At 55.3% G+C, this 16,326-nt stretch overlaps 2 protein-coding genes across 4 annotated transcripts in view; one reads left to right on the top strand and one right to left on the bottom strand.

Annotated features, from left to right (window-relative positions):
* Positions 1-1,389: 1,389 nt before the first annotated feature.
* Positions 1,390-3,548, top strand: DERL3 (derlin 3). 2 transcript variants are annotated; one of them, XM_003803289.3, is made up of 7 exons: positions 1,390-1,550; positions 1,675-1,740; positions 1,813-1,886; positions 2,009-2,102; positions 2,560-2,755; positions 3,132-3,222; positions 3,331-3,548. In XM_003803289.3, the coding sequence occupies exons 1-7, from the start codon at positions 1,458-1,460 to the stop codon at positions 3,416-3,418; spliced, it is 702 nt and encodes a 233-aa protein (XP_003803337.1). In that variant the 5' UTR covers positions 1,390-1,457; the 3' UTR covers positions 3,419-3,548. The 2 variants fall into 2 exon arrangements, with proteins under 2 accessions (XP_003803337.1, XP_012669166.1); XM_012813712.2 differs by having other exon boundaries at positions 1,422-1,550; positions 1,678-1,740.
* A 1,995-nt stretch (positions 3,549-5,543) lies between these two features.
* Positions 5,544-16,326, bottom strand: part of SMARCB1 (SWI/SNF related, matrix associated, actin dependent regulator of chromatin, subfamily b, member 1) — a 41,529-nt gene continuing 30,746 nt past the window's right edge. For both annotated transcript variants that reach the window (XM_003803288.3, XM_003803287.3), the window contains exons 7-9: positions 13,808-13,998; positions 6,291-6,422; positions 5,544-5,898 (exon numbers count right to left, since the gene is read on the bottom strand). In XM_003803288.3, coding sequence (XP_003803336.1) covers positions 5,859-5,898; positions 6,291-6,422; positions 13,808-13,998 — 363 coding nt within the window. In that variant the 3' untranslated portion in view covers positions 5,544-5,858. The remainder of the gene's footprint in view (positions 5,899-6,290; positions 6,423-13,807; positions 13,999-16,326) is intronic.

Raw genomic sequence — 16,326 nt, 5'->3', positions numbered from 1 at the left:
AAAAAAAAAAAAAAAAAAAGGAAATTTCTCTTAAACATACACACCACATACACTTTGTCTTAACCATGTTTAGGCATACAGCTCAGGGGTATTAAGTACATTCACATTCTTGTGCAACTGTCCCCACTGTCTACCTTCAGAACTTTTCCCAAACTGAAACTCTGTACCCATTAAACAATAACTCCACATTTCCAGCTCCTATAAGTAGAATCATACAGTATTTGCTTTTTTGTGTGTGGTTTTTGTTTTTTAGCTTAATGTCTTCAATGTTCATCATGTAGTAGCAAGGATCAGAATTTCATTCCTCTCGGGCTGAATGATATTCCATTGATGTGTACACCACATTCAGTTTGTCCATTCATCTGTCAATGGACACTTGTTTGCTTCCACCCGTTGCTATTCTGAATAATGCTGCTATGAACATGGGCATACAAGTATCTGTTCAAGTCCTTGCTTTAGATTCTTTTGGGTGTATACCCAGAAGCGGCAATCCTGGATCATGTGATCATTCTACATTTTAATTTTTCAAGTAATAGCTATACTGTTTTCCACAGCAACTGCACAATTTTATATTCCCACCTGTAGTGCACCACTGTTTCCCATATCTCCACATATTTTTATTTTTTGTTTCATGTTTAGCTTTGCTTTTTATGGTAAGCATCTTAATGGATATAGGGATCTTTTAAAAGTGATAATCAAATACAACCCCCCCAGACCCCTTTAGCGCAGCGCCCCTCGCCCCCAATTTGGTGTTATTTTCTGCCAGTGCACTAGCTCACTATATTCCTGAACTGGACTGGAAAGGACAGCATCTTTTGTTGGCTGCTGTATCCCCCAAGTCCAGAACAGCAACGAGTATGTTGTAGGTGCTCATTAAGCGGTTGAATAAATGAATTGTTGCGTGCTGGGGTCGGGGGTGCCCGAGTTTGCAGAGAGGAGGAGGTTGTGCCCGAGTGGCCAGCGAGCTCGAGAAGTGGGCAGCATCATCTGTCGCCATCGGACTCGGACTCGGAATCCCGCCCGCCCACGTCCCTGTGGTCTTGTCCCGGTACAGACTAACCTGTCTAGCTTCAGTCTTCCCCACAGATGTTACATTCTTAGCCCCTATCCCGTGGTGCCGTGGATCCTCGCTATTGGTCTTTCCCTAGAATGCTGCGAAGCAACCAGTTCCTCATTGGCCATATTTACTTCCGCGCCGCCACCACAGCCACAACCACCGCCACGTGCTCAACCGTGCAGCCTATTCGTTCGCCACCAGTCTCGACCCGCCCATTCTCCCTTCCCGTTCCCATGCTTTTCCTTTCTCCTTCCATTGGCTACTGAGCCAACGGCACCGCCCTCTATCCTGGCGCGCGCCGCGCTGCGGACTCGGATTGGCCAAAGGAGAGGGGGACGGGGCCGAGAGGCTGGTTAAGGGGCGCGCTGCCTGTGGAGCCACGCATGCCGGAGAAGGTGCAATGGCCTGGCAGGGGCTGGCGGCAGAGTTTCTGCAGGTGCCGGCGGTGACGCGAGCATATACTGCGGCCTGTATCCTCACCACCGCCGCCGTGGTGAGCTGCCTGGGTGGACGGGTTGTCACCGTGGTTGCAGCCCCTGCAGGGAGTGAGGGGGAAGGGTCGCTATGGCTACACCCTAGCTCCTGGGACAGCCCCTGATGTGCCCCTGGTTCCACAGCAGCTGGAGCTTCTCAGCCCCTTCCAGCTTTACTTCAACCCGCACCTCGTGTTCCGGAAGTTCCAGGTGAGGCCACCCTGCCCCGTGCACCTGCCGGCCTGTCCGCCCGTTCGGTGCCTGACCACCCGCCCCCCACAGGTCTGGAGACTCGTCACGAACTTCCTCTTCTTTGGGCCCTTGGGATTCACCTTCTTCTTCAACATGCTCTTCGTGTATCCTGCGCTGCACAGACCCGGGCCGGGCGGGGGGACAGGCAGTCCAGCCGGCTGAGGGAGGCCGGGAGCAGGGAAACTGAGGCTGCACCCAGGTGGCACTTCCTATACCAACGTCGCAGGTTCCGCTACTGCCGCATGCTGGAGGAGGGCTCCTTCCGCGGCCGCACCGCGGACTTCGTCTTCATGTTTCTTTTCGGAGGTGTCCTTATGACTGTATCCTTGCCAGGGGCTCTGGTACTACACAGCTCCTGCGGTCCGGCCTGTGGCCCCACATCAGCGCCCAGGCGGCAGAGAGTCATTCACTCAGCTTAGGATGTACTGAGTGCCCGTCACGTGCTGAGCTGCAGGAGCCAGGGCTACATCTCTTGCTGCATTAACAGTGTGCAATAGGGTGATGCACTGGAGAGCTGGGGGGTAGGGGTGCCTATCAGTAGCCGGGAAAAACGGGTAGGGCCAGGCAGTGGTTGGAGCCAGGGATGAGGTGGCAGGTGTGCAGGGCAGATCTCCAGGGACGCGAAGGCTACAAGTGTGGCCTTTATTGGAAGGGCTCATCTTAATGGAATGGCACATAGGGACAATGCGGCAGAGAAATGATTCTGGGGGCTTAGCAAGGCACAGGGGCCCTGGGCACTGGCTGGAGCCCGCACCAGGACACCTTAACTCTGCCCAGCTGCTGGGACTCCTGGGCAGCCTATTCTTCCTGGGCCAGGCCCTTATGGCTATGTTGGTGTACGTGTGGAGCCGCCGCAGCCCTCTAGTGAGGGTCAACTTCTTCGGCCTCCTCACCTTCAAGGCGCCGTTCCTGCCCTGGGCGCTTATGGGCTTCTCACTGTTGCTGGGCAACTCGATTCTTGTGGACCTGCTGGGTGAGCCTGCCTGTCCACCCTGCCCGCTCCAGGCTGGCTGTTCCCCTCTCCCTCCCCACCCCACCTTGCCAGCCCAAACCTACCAGCCAGCCCACACGATTTGCATCTTCAGGGCTCACCTGCTGTTGCTTTCACAGGCTTTGACAGGGTGGGGCTGGCTGGTTTAGGGTTCCTGCTCTGTGGCTCCTCCCATGTTCTCAGCCTTCCCTTTTCCAAGTCCTGCCCACTTCTGGGCCCTTTAAGCCTGTCCTTCAGGGCCAGACAACCCTGGCGCCCCTCTAGGCTGACAGCCTGTGCAGGACTTTGGGGCCCTCATGCCTGGCCTGGGACACCAGGCTGTAAGGGTGGCCTCTGGCAGTCTGTGACTCTCTCTCAGGGATTGCTGTGGGCCACATCTACTACTTCCTGGAGGATGTCTTCCCCAACCAGCCTGGAGGCAAGAGGGTGCTGCTGACCCCAGGCTTCCTGTGAGTGCTGGAGACAACACCCCTTCCATCTCCTCTCTCAGGTGGCTCCCCCCCGCCCCGGGGGGGAACGTGTGCTGGCCTTAGTTCAGCATGGACCCCTCTCCACAGGAAGCTGCTACTGGATGCCCCTGAGGAAGATCCCAATTACCTGCCTCTCCCTGAGGAGCAGCTAGGACCACATCAGCCACCCCCATAGCACTGACTCTGCCCAGGGCCAGCCTGAGAGGCTCCTGGAAGGCCTGCTTCTCCCCTGACTCCAACTTGCAGCAGAAGCACCTCCCTCCTGGAGGCTGGGTCCATGAGAGGGCCCACCAGAATAAACACAAAGACCTGTAGCCTTTTAGCCCCAGGCGCCAGCTCCTCTTGCCTCAGGGGCTACACCCTCCCAGGCCGTTCATGCTGCCCTCTGTCCTCTCGGCCCAAGTGTTGGTGGTAGGATGGGGCGCACTGAAGGCAAAAAACCTGCCCACATTGCCCAGCAGAGCTTTGAGGTGCCTGGGGAGCCTTTGGGCTGATGCTGAGCCAGCCTCTCCTATCCCTCTTCAGCAACCCTGACAAGTGCACCTTCATCTGATTTTCCATGGGGTGACACTGATAGGTCAGGTGCAGAGGACCAGGATTAGGTCTGCAGCCCTTCCTATGACTCCAGAGCCTTGAGAAGTTTTTATCTTAGCAGAATCCTGTGACAAGGTGGAGGCAGAGACTTGACGGAAGTTCTGTTCCTGCCCTTTTCAGCTAAGGACCTGTGTGAGCCTTACATGAACCAGCAGCTCACTTTTGTCTCCTACACCATGGATATCAGCCAGCCTGACAGCTCTCCTGCTGCTCTAGCCCTGTATTGTGGCTCCTGCAGCCACCAGCTGTCATTTTCATGGAAACAGAAAACAGTCTCCATTTGAGCCTGCCCTAACTGCAGAGCAGAAGTCTGTTGAGCAGCTGCTGGCTCTGTGGTGGGATAGGTGGTGAAAAGGTGAGGGCTTTTCCCCAGGCCCCTCCTAGCAGGTGGGCCTACCTGCCCAGTGGGGTGAGAAGGGCAGGGTTTCTTCCATCCCAACAATGATATGGATTGAGCAAGCACCTTCAGCAATGAAGCCCATTCATTTCCAAGGCCAGGGGGACCTGGAATGTTCCTTTGTTTAGGGCCTTCCAGGAATACCCTTGCCTGGGGGCTCTGGTGAGTTCCACTCTTTTTTTTTTTTTTTGAGACGGAGTCTCAAGCTATCCCCCTGGGTAGAGTGCCATGGCATCACGCTCACAGCAACCTCCAACTCCTGGGCTCAAGCGAGTCTCCTGCCTCAGCCTCCCAAGTAGCTGGGACTACAGGCGCCCGCCACAGTGCCCGGCCATTTTTTGGTTGCAGCCATCATTGTTGTTTGGCGGGCCTGGGCTGGGGATTCGAACCCGCCACCTTAGGTGTATGTGGCTGGCGCCTTAGCCGCTTGAGCCACAGGCGCCGAGCCGAGTTCCACTCTTTGATGGAAGGCAGAAGGCTTGAGTACAAAGTCTGGGGGTGGTCATGTGGTAGGGTGTTTTCATAGCAGAGGTGGCACCAGCCCTGTGCTGGGGTTCCTGCCTGTTATTCTCAGTGAGTCCAGAGCTGCATGCCCTGTCTGCAGCCCTTCTGGATCCTACATCCATTCTTCAGAGTGGGACACTTCTGCATTATAGATGACAACAGAGGGCACACGTGCTACTTGGAGGTAGAGCTGAGAGGGCCTAAGAGCTGTGCCTCCTCCCTACACATCACATCAATCCCAAGAGCCAACCCCAGGCTGGGTCTCTCATTGCTGCCTTCCTCACAGCAGGCTTGACAAGCAGCAGCTGGCCCACACCAGTGCCACTGCACCAGCTAAAGGGAGGTAGGCCCCGCTGACCTGTCGTGGGCACTGCTAAAGCTGGGACAGATGCCTTCCTATACCAGGCTTCCTGTGGCCTGGCAGTGCCCACACAGACCAGGCCCTCTGAGAGGGATCCTGGAACAGCAAAGCCCTGGCTGGCAGCAGCCTGGCTATCTGATCCAGCACAGCCAGGGTGGCCCAGGGACAGCAGATGAACCCACAGCTCCTTCCTAAGCCAGACAACGGGACCAGGATTGTGCTGTTGCTGACAGGTGGGACCAGCACAGCTACTCCTCTTGGTGCTCCCACTTGGAAAAGTGAGGACTAGGCTTTGACTCAGGCCTTGTGGGGTGTGGATAGTGGAACCGTGTCAAACCCTCCCCAGAAAACCTGAGGCAGAGAGGGGTGAGGCCTTGGCCACACACCACCCCATCAACCCCCACCAGGCCCTGCTCCGGGCTCCCATAGTTCCAATGCTACCACTTTGAAGAAACTGAACATGACCTAGAGCCTTTTATTTAAAAAGTGTTGCCCTCCCTGGGGCTCCTATACAAAAACAAAACACAACCCCAAATGAGGCTTACTCCTGACCCCAGAGACTGGGGAGGGCGCTGGGGGCAGGGGGAATAGGACTGGGGCTTAGCAAATGGAATGTGTGCCAGAGGTGGGGACCTGGAAGCCCCCACCCCTGGATCCTCAGGATGGCGCTGGGCTGTCCCCCTGCCTCTCTCTGCCAGAGATGAGGAGAGGCTCCGATCTTCTGACATGTTCCATGGGAGCTGAGTGCTGGCAGGCTGGTTACCAGGCCGGGGCGGTGTTGGCAAGACGCCTCATGCGCCTGGAGGAGGAGAAGGTGGTGGTGGGGGTCTGGCTCCCAGGGAGAGCTGCCTTCCCCAGGGCAGACAGGTGTGGGAGTGGGGACAGACAGGACACAGGCTGCCAGCAGGGTGGGTCCCCAGCCTTCTCTCAGCCTTCCTATGCAATACTCCAGACCTGCCTACCTCTCCAGGGACCAGAAACCTAGTCCATGCTTCGTCAGCCCTGACCTGGGGACCTCCTTTTGTTCCATGCAGGGAACTCATCTAGGGGGTTCTTCACCCAGGAGCCTGCTTCTGCCAACACAGGTCCCCTCCTAGAGACCAAAGGTCACTAGGGAAAGGTGACAGCCCTGCCCCTGCCTGGGAAGACGGGTGCCTGTGGGCAGAGGCAAGGTCACAGGGACAGGTGTACCTTGTGTTCCTGTCCTGGTCACGGATCTTCTTCTCCATCTCAGCATCTGTCAGGGTCTCCAGCAGTGGGCACCACTGGTCTGCATCACCAGTGTTCCGGATGGCAATCTCCACTGTGGGCAAGGGGTTCTCACTGGGTAGGGGAGTGGCAGTGAGAACAACTGTCATTCATAAGGGAATAGCTACAAAGGCCCCAGAAAGCACTGTCCATCCCATCCCCCTGTAGATGGGATGCTGGAGCCAGGGCACAGCAGAAAGGCATAGGCCCTAGCAATGGGATTCACCCACTTCTATGTCCCAGCTACTTCCAGCAGCAGTCAGGGGATGTGCCTGTCACCTGAACCTCCAGGGAGCTGCTGGAGGCACCCGGCCCTCCCCAACAATAGCACTGCCCCAGTGACCCTGCAGGATTCCCTTCAAAGGGAACTCTGGACAAGCCTATTGTCTGCTGCCCAGCATCTCTGTCTGCCAGACCCAGACTGGGAGGAGGCCCTTGTCTGTGGAGGTGGTTCCCTGTGACAGGACAGCATGGGTGGGGCCAGGCTGCTACCACTGCACCGCAGCTGCAGACAGGAGGCAGAACCCATAGGGGTGCAAGGCATCTGTCCCACCCAGTGTCCAGGGTCAGGACCTACTGATCAGAGAAGAGGGAAGGATGGGAAACAGTAGAAGGAAGAGTCACCTCACTGAGGGCACTGGGTGGCGTGCTCTGGCATGTTCCATACACCAGTCCCTCAGCCCACCTCCTATGGGCCACACAAAACCCCAGATGGCCAAACAGCTGGTTGGCAGAGAGCCATATCCCTAGACCCCACTCAGCCCTTTGGTCTTGCAGACTGTCCCAAGGTGCCCTCCTCTTGCCAAGTAGACTCAGCACAGTGGGTCAGCACAGGCAGAAGCTGGGCCCAGCAATGCCAGGAGGGAGGGGTGGCTGGGCAGCCCCCTCTCTGGGCCTTGGTTTCCAAGTCTGTGCAACAGCTATGAATGCCACAGGGCCCACTGCCTTCTGCTTTCAGTGGCTCCCTTCACACCACCTCTAGGGGGCAGCAAAGCAGCTTCAGGTGCCAACAGCACATCCTGCCTAACCCCTGGCTCGGCAGAAAGCCTCAACAAGGCCCTATAACATGACTCTCTCTTTCCCCTCCTGCTGCAGCCACTCTGGCCTCTGCTTATCTCCTGAAGATCAGTCCTGCAGGGAAGGCCTCCCTGTTCTACGACACAGCCTGCAGCCCTGCAAAGCACCCCTAACTCTGGCAGGAGCATGGGCAGGCCTGGGGGTGCCCCTGGTGGCTGCCTTGGCTCTGACACCTTATTGGGAACAGTATTTACTGTTGTGAAGGGTTGTTGGAGGACTGTGACTTTTTTTTTCCCTTCGAGACAGAGTCTCAAGCTGTCGCTCTGGGTAGAATGCCATGGCGGCGTCACAACTCAGCAACCTCAAACTCCTGGGTGCAAGCAATTCTCTTGCCTCAGCCTCCCAAGTAGCTGGGACTACAGGTGCCTGCCACAATGCCCAGCTATTTTTTGGTGGTAGTTGTCATTGCTGTTTGGCAGGCCCGGGCTGGATTCAAACCCGTCAGCTCTGGTGTATGTGGCTGGCACTCTAGCTGCTTAAGCTATAGGCGCTGGGCTGAGGACTGTGATTATTAAAGCAGCCAACACGCATCCACTGAGGGAGCTTCCTAGAGGCCAGAGACCTTCTCACACAGCTGCCTTCCTGTAGCCCTGTGCCCAGCATGTGACTGGTTGGCTACAAAGAAGTGACTACACAGACCTGCCCGCAGAGCCCTGGTTCCTCGCAAGGACACCAGCCGGCTCACTGTACTGGCAGCTACAGGGCCATCCCGGCCAGGGAAAGTTGGGGGGTCTCAGAGACTATGAATGCATAGGGCACAGCTCCAGTTGCCCGCGGAAGGTGGCACCACAGACCAGAGCTGTCCCCTGCTGCAGCTTAGCATGCTGGGGCTGTGCCCTCAAGGGCTGCAATCCTGAGCTTGTTTTGGTGACGCAGAGGCCAGGGGCCGACCCCTCCTCAGGGGCTCCTGACAGCTGTTCCCCAGCCAGCACCAGGCAGTTTGGCAATCTGGGAACCAGCCAGCCTCAAACCCCAAACATCATTCCTCACCGGGAGGGACCCAGCCGCCTTGGAGGAGAGACATGAAAGGCGCCAAGCCCACGCCGAGGGGAACAAAACATGTTTTCCTCTTGATTTAAACAAGAGCTGGAGAGTGGGTCCCAGAGGCCCCTTTGTTTATCTCCCCTGGACTCTGGGAAGATTCCACTCCAATGGGGTTTGTTCTAAAATAAGAAGTCCTTGAGCCAACAGTGTTAGAATGGGCCTGGAGCCAGCCCTAGCCTGCATCAGGTTTGGGAGACACTCAGGCAGAAATGCTGCCCCTGAGTCCCAAGAGATATCTGAGGACTGCTCTGCTCCCTTCTCCTCTGGGGAACTCTGATCCATGGGCTTTCAGGCCACCAAGGACCCTAACATTCCCACCACCCCAAACTGTCCAGGTGGGGACAAAGACCCCCAGTCGAGGGAGAACCGTATCGGGTGACAGAGGCAGCTGAGACTGACACATGTGGGGCAACTTCAGGCTTATTTTCAACGTGATCTCACTCTCTCATGTGATACAACAGGCAAGCCGAGCAGTATCATTATCTCTACTTCATAAAGAAGAGAACACAGACTTGGAGGGAAGATGCCCTGCCAGCGGCCAGCTGACGTGGAGGAGGAAGAGACAACAAACACAACATCATTCTATGTTCGCAATCAATGCCACCCAGGCCCCGGGGATCAGTTAATTTTGGACAACAGTACCAAGTCTACACAATTTGGAAAGAGGCTTTTCATAGCCAGGTGCTGGGACGTGACTTGGGATTAGGCAATGGTTTCTTAAGCTACGACACCAAAAACACCAGCACAAACTAAAATGTAAATTGGACTACATAAGAAAAAAACAAACCACCTTTTGTGCTCCAAAGGACATGATCAAGAAAGCGAAAAGGCAATCCACAAAGTGGGAAAAAATATCTGCAAATCACATATCTGATCAGAGACTTGTATCTAGAATATATAAAATACTCTCACAACTCAATAATAAAAAGACAATCTGGCTTGGTGCCTGTAACTCAAGTGGCTAAGGTGTCAGCCACATACACCAGAGCTGATGGTTCGAACCAGGCCCAGACCTGCCAAACAACAACTACAACCAAAAAACAGCCGGGCATTGTGGCGGGTGCCTGTAGTCCCAGCTACTTGGAAGGCTGAGGCAAGAGACTCCCTTGAGCCCAGGAGTTGGAGGTTGCTGTGAGCTGTGACGCCACGGCACTCTACCCAGAGGGACAGAGTGATGCTCTGTCTCAAAAAAAAAAAAAAAAAAGACAATCCAATTAGACAAAACATTTGAATAGCTATTTGTGCAATGAAAATATACAGATGGCCAAAAATAAATGAAAAGAGTCAGTGTTATTAGTCATTAAGGAAATCGAAATCAAACCCACAGTTCTGATACTACACACCTGCTAGCATGGCTATGATCAAAAAGGGAACAGCAAATGCTGGCAAGATTTAGAGAAACTGGGAACCAACTAGAAACAACAAAACGGTGCAGCTACTTTGGAAAACTGTCTAGCAATTCTTCAAGGTACTAAGCATAAGGTCATCACAGGACCCAGGAATTCCACCACCAGGTACACACCCAAGAGACTTGAAAACGGTGCTCAGACAAAACTCTGTACATGGACGTTCTCAGCAGTGTTAACTCAACAGCTGAAAAGCAGCAACAACTGCGGCACAGGCAAATAAAATATGGCCTATTCATACAACGGAGTGTTAACCAGCTGTGAAAGGAATCAAGTTCTAATATAATAAGCTACGACATGGATGACCCTTGAAAACACTATGCTAAGAAGCCTGTCATAAAAGACCACATATTATTAGATGGTTCCCTTTCTGTTAAGTATCTAGAACAGGCAAATCTATAGACAGAAAGAGGATCAGTGACTGCCCAGTCACTGGTAGACTTGAGGGAATGAAGTGACTGCTAAGGAGCTTCCTTTTAGGGTGAAGAAAACTTCCTAAAATCAATGGTAGTGATGGTTGCACAGCTCTGTGAGTATACTAAAAACCCCTGCACTGTACACTTTAAATGCTGAATTGTATGAAACAGGAAATTAGATCTCAACAAAGCTGTTGAGACAAAACTTAACATCAGACCAGGGCTGGTGGGCAGAGCTTCAGGAGTGACCATGAGATTCACACTCAGCCAGTCCAGAGTGTCCCTGGCGTCCTCCAGCCTAATTGCTGATGCCAAGCTATCAGATGATTCTCTGCCCCTCACTCAGCCCCAGCCACCAAGTGCCCTGACCTTTTGTTTACTTTCAGCCCCACACAGCACATGTAGGACTGCCTATGTGCACAGCCCTGGGGGCAGCTGTCCAGCCCGGGCCACAGGTCAAGTGGGAGTGGGCAAGGCCCCCTTCCTCATCTGAGTGCCTGCCCCTGTACCTGGCTCCCTCGCTGTCTTTCCTACGCTGCCCCCTGGCCACCCTTGTCCCAGGTCTCTGCCCCTGCTACCCTCTTCATGACTGCAGTCTCTGGTGTTTTCTGTGGTCACATCACATCAGTGGCCACCCACATTTGTCCCTCTTCACTGCCAGACAGGTACTGTCTGCTCTGGTCCTGAGCCTGAGACACAGTGCTGGCCTAGAGGAAGTAAAAGTACCTCTGCAGAATATACTCTCCCCAGAGGCTCTGTCCAGTTTCCTCTCCCAGCCAAACCCTGTCCCTCTGCTGTCCCAGCCCCTCTGTCCCCACTCCACTGGCTCCAGGATATCTGTGTTGCTCTACTCAGCTCTGTCTTGCCGGAGCCTGAGGCCCCTGACCAGTCTGTTTCCCCCTCATGCTTCCAGCCTCCCATCTATCCCTCTGCCAGGGAGTGGCCCAATTTCTGCCCTGGTTCCCCTGACTTGTAGGCAGTGTGGCCCCACTCGTGCGTGTCCTGTGACAAGCTGTACTGTGGACTCAATCCAACGCCCCATCGCCAAGGAAGGTACATGTGCTGGGCTGAGTTAGCTGGGGGGATGGACTGGACTGCCCCTTGGGAATTCAGAGCACTTCCAACTTGGGCTGAAGGAGGCCCAGAGCTTAAAACCCTTTTTAAGCTGTCACATGACTTAGCAGTTGCCACACTATGTGCAAGGCACAGAGACCACGCTGGCTCTGGTTCTGCTCTGTGGGCTGAGAATGGCCCAGGCCCTGGGGACTCCACAGCCTTACTCCTCCCCCAGGCAGGGCCTGCAGCACAGAGATGGCTGATTCCATCTCCCTAGAGGAAGAGGTCCCACCTCTAAGCTCCTGTGGAGTGGGAAGGCATGGTGGGGAAATGCAGGTCAGAACTGAGGACACAAGTCCCAACACTTTGCATTGCCACAGTTCTGTCCCTGACAGCAAAGTCTGGGACAAGCCAGACCCTGACCCTAGGTTCTCATCCTATTCTTGCCATGCCAGCTTTTCCAGTGTAGGCAGAACCCTGGTCAGCCAAACCAGACACGGCACAGGGCACACAGGATGGGCCAGGCCCTGCATGAAAGCCCACGAGGACTGGTTGGCTGTGAAAATATGACAGCCCTCCTGATGCCAGGAGGGGCCTGGGACACTTCCCAGGACCTCCTGCAGGCTGGCCTTCTCGCCCAGCTGGCCCTGGATGCTAAAGCCGGGATGTGTACTGGCCCTGGCCCCCAGCCAGTGACCTAGCCTTTAAACCCAAGGATTTGAGACCTGCACACTCAGCACTAGAGACAGCGGCAGGGTGGGAGTCTGTGACAGCACCAACCCATACAAGTGGAATTCATTAAGTGGTCGCTGACGTCAGGAGGCAGCCTGGAAGTCCTGGCCTGCCACCACCAGGGTCTCCTAGCGGGCCTGCTCTGGAGCCACACCATGAACTGAAGACAGCCCGGAGATTGGCAAGGAACTCAGGCTGAGGGTTCAGGTCACCTGGGGGTCAGAGCAAGAGGGATACTGTTGCAACAAGCTGGTGCCAGAAAGGATGTGAAGGCCCATCAAGAAGCCCTGGAGGCATCAGTCCCTGAGCCTCTACTGTGGCACTGGAAGCCGCCCCAAGGCTGGGTGAAGGTCAACAGCCTCTGTGTTCAGGTGCCTGGAGCAGCAAGCCTGGCACCCGTACCTACAAGTCTAGAGTGAGGATTCGGGTTCCACTGGCATCTGGGGAGAAGGTACTCAGGGTCAGTGTCACTGTGAGGACTTGTGACTTCCTAGATAGGCTTGTTGCCCTTGGCTCCGTGCAGGGTGAATGGACACCAGGGTTGGACTCACACGCAAGCTTCTGGGAACAAGGAGACATTAGCCACGTACCCGCTCCCTTGAACCCCCTCTGGGCCATCCCCATCTGTGGAACAGAACAACTAGCTGGCAGGGTAGCTGGGGGGTCAGGCACTTGGGTGAAGGGGCTCAGCTGCTTCCCAGGCCCAAGGCCACCCACCCTGGGAATGTGCACTCATTCCTCCTCCCTGCCTCAGATTTACAGGAAGCCGTAGAAAGCTGTCTCCTAGAATGTCTGGGAAAACAAGCTAAGATACAAATCTATTAACAAGCTCCATTAATCGTCATGTCTTTGCCAAAAGACCTTTGTATTTATTCCTCGTGGGACATGTGAAGCCATCATCCCTGAGTGATTAGTGTGAATGTAGATGAGAAGAGTTTGTGGAGTAGAATAAGCCCTACCAGCCTGCTCTGATGCAGGCCACTCGGCCACACCCCTGCCCTGCACAGATCCCAGCACAGGATAGGCCCTGGAACTCCAGGATGGCTGCTCCTGCAGTCTCCCTTGCACTGAACTCTCACTAAGCCCCTACCACCTGCTAGGAACAGGAAGGCCACTCCCAGGCCATCCCCAGCAGCGGCACAGAAGACACTAGACTGGAATGTTCAGTTCACATCTCACCTTGGCCAGCCTGAATGCTGTGACCTGTCTCTACATTCCATGGCCCCCAGGGTGGGGTCCAGCCCAGTGCAGTACCCACTAAATGCTCTCTGACTGAAGGCAGAGATGCTATAGTGAGAAGGGGCTGGCAGGGGCTCCCCGAGTCTTAGCAGCTGGGGAGGGTCCTTGTTTAAGACAGAAGTCAAGTCTAACAGATGCTGAATCCCAGGCAAGGGGTGGCCATGTTAGAAGGAATAGTCTAACCAAAAGCACAGAGAGGGGGATAGCTGCATGGAGGAGAAGAGACCCAGAGGTGCACCTGGGGAGAGCTTGGGGCCTGGGGCTCTGAGGAGCTAAGGACCTCAGGCTCACACTGATGAAGTTCCAAGTCTCTGCTGTGTCAGCAGAGCCCCGCTGAGATGCATGGGCAGGAGGAGGCAGAAGGGACAGGGGACTCTGGCCAGATGGTACCAGGAAGCACAGGAAAGCCAAAGGCATCACCACGCAAAGAAGTCTTTTCTGCAAAATGGTTCTGCAGAAGAATGAGGGAGAAAGTGGCGCACAATCCTACCTGAAGGCATAGGTCTTCTGATGCCAGCTCAGCTGTCCCCGGATGCTGTATGCAATGGTGGTAACAAACTCCCCGCCCAGCCCCAGCTCTGAGCACAGCTTCAGGGCAAACTTTTCTGGTGAGTTCTCCTTCTCTGACATATCCCACTCAAACTGGTCCACCAGGGAAATGTTCCCCACATGGATGTTTAGCTGCAGCAAAAGCCAAAGGACATGAGTTAGAGTTGCTGGGACAGCCAGGCCTGGAGGGGACCCTGCTCACCTTGCCAGCTGAGAACCAGGGCTGGCCTTCATCCCTCCAGTTCCCCATCCACATGGCAGACTGACCCTACAACCCTCCTGGCTGCCACGAGGAGCTCTGGCTCAGTGCCAGCACAGTCTCCCTCAGGAGGCCCCAGTGTGGCCCTGGACAGCCCTTCACCTTCACGCCATGCTCCTTCCTCCCCATGCATCCAGGCCCTTCCTTTCTGCCCTTCACCCTGGGAGCTGTCCATCTTTACCTGACCACACCAGCCAGGCCTCAGCTCAAGTGGTACTTATCAAAGACTGTCCCTGAGCTATGTCCTAGACCAACAACTGTACCCTTGCTCTGATTCTACACAGAGCTTGTCCCTCTCAGAGATCAACTTGCCAAGTGTGTCTACAGATGCACCCCACACCCTGGGCCAACCATGGGGGCAGGCAAGCCTGGGAGGGGCAGAGCACTACGCTGGCTCCTCCCATAATCCCCAGCGGGCACCCTGCAGGCTGTGCCTGATGGCCACAGGGTTCAGATCTTGGTGCACAGTCAGGAGGTTCTCCCAAGTGGACACCAAGGAAACTAGTGCCCAGACCCCGAAAGAACACAACCTGCATCCTGGGAGCTCCCACCCACCCATGCCCCTACCCACCCATGCCCCTACCCCAGCTGCCATCCTGGCTTCTCCCCTCTGGATTAGTTGTGGCTTTTCTGAGACTGGACGTCACTGAATCACAGAGGATGGGCCTTCAGACCCCTCCCGCTGTGGTGTGGAGTTGGGACTGTTCCTCACTATGCATGGTGCTTGGGGCCAGGAGGCCACAGTTCCACCACTTATTTATAATTCTGTCCCTCAGCTCTTCAGACAAGGATGCCTGGTGAACTGGGACTTCGACCGCGTCCCTGAAGCCTGGAGAGCTGCACGCCACCTCCTGCTCACTACAGTGCTCTTCTCGCCAGCTCCTGAGACTTCCTTCCTCCCCAGCCCATTTCCACACCCTCCCCTCCTACTTTCTCCACTGCATGCAGGACTGTTTGAGATGGTCTCCGCTGTCCACTTGTTTTCTTTCTGTTGTTCCTGAACCAAGAATCTCAGCATGAGCTTGACAGCATTTATTTTAGAATTCAAGGGATCCTTACAACAGCGCAGGGCGCATGGTCAGGGCCGTGGCCGAGCCCCATGTACTTTTTTTTTTTGAGACAGGAGCCTCAAGCTGTCCCCCTGGGTAGAGTGCCGTGGCATCTCAACTCACAGCAACCTCCAACTCCTGGGCTCAAGCGAGTCTCCTGCCTCCGCCTCCCAAGTAGCTGGGACCACAGGCGCCCACCACAACGCCCGGCTATTTTTTGGTTGCAGCCATCATTGTTGTTTGGCGGATCCGGGCTGGATTCGAACCGGACACCTTGGGTGTACGTGGCTGATGCCTTAGCCACTTGAGCCACAGGCGCCGAGCCGAGCCCCATGTTCTTTCCCGTCTCCATGTGTACCCACACCCGCAGAGCTGGATCTTCCCAACTGGAATCAAACACTGAGCAAACCACACTGGTGCTGGGCCCAGAAGGAATGTGCAGGAGCATAGGAACCCCAAACTAGACCCCACAGGACCACGGCCAGCCACTCATACATGCCAAGCCATCCCTGCCCTGGGTCTGTGGACAGTGGCTCCTGTCTCTTGCCACTTAAACATTAATGCATTCATTTATTCAAAAGCACAGACCGCTTGCCTAGCAAGGAGAGGGACCAGGGAGATAAACACTCCAGGGTTTGCCCTGCTAGGCATGGTACTGTGCCTTGTAGATACAGCTATTCGGGAGGCCGAGGTGGGAGGACTGCTGGAGCCCAGACCTGCTTGGAAAACATAGTGAGACTCCTTGCTCTAGAGGAAAAAGAAGTCAAGCCATGCAGGTGGGGGTGAGAGAGAGACACTGAGTGGGATGAGTGAGAAGAGCACAGTGTGTGGATGGTCGTGCTGGAGGGTGAGGGAGAAACACTGAGTGGGGTAAAGAGAGCACAGTTTGTGGGACAGCCATGCTGGGGGCAGTGAGGGAGACACTGAGTGGGGTGAGTGAGAGCACGGTGTGTTTGAACAGCCATGCTGGGGGCAGTGAGGGAGACACTGAGTGGGGTGAGTGAGAGCACGGTGTGTTGTGGACAGCCATGCTGGGGGCAGTGAGGGAGACACTGAGTGGGGTGAGTGAGAGCACGGTGTGTTGTGGACAGCCATGCTGGGGGGGAGGAGAGACACTGAGTGGGGTGAGTGAGAGCACAGTGTGTTGTGGAC

This window comes from Otolemur garnettii, unplaced genomic scaffold (genome assembly GCF_000181295.1).
Source record: "Otolemur garnettii isolate 467f Iridium unplaced genomic scaffold, OtoGar3 scaffold00292, whole genome shotgun sequence".
Taxonomy (NCBI): Eukaryota; Metazoa; Chordata; class Mammalia; order Primates; family Galagidae; genus Otolemur; species Otolemur garnettii.
Note: the sequence above shows the minus strand (reverse complement) of the source record. Positions and strands in the feature narration are given on the sequence as shown.

What these genes read in the sequence shown, in the direction of transcription:
- DERL3 (XM_003803289.3), top strand. Translation starts at nt 1,458, where the DNA reads ATGGCCTGGCAGGGGCTGGCGGCAGAGTTTCTGCAGGTGCCGGCGGTG. An exon ending in TTCTTCAACATGCTCTTCGT is followed by an intron (nt 1,887 to 2,008) that starts GTATCCTGCGCT and finishes CCAACGTCGCAG; the next exon opens with GTTCCGCTACTGCCGCATGC. An exon ending in TCGGAGGTGTCCTTATGACT is followed by an intron (nt 2,103 to 2,559) that starts GTATCCTTGCCA and finishes AACTCTGCCCAG; the next exon opens with CTGCTGGGACTCCTGGGCAG.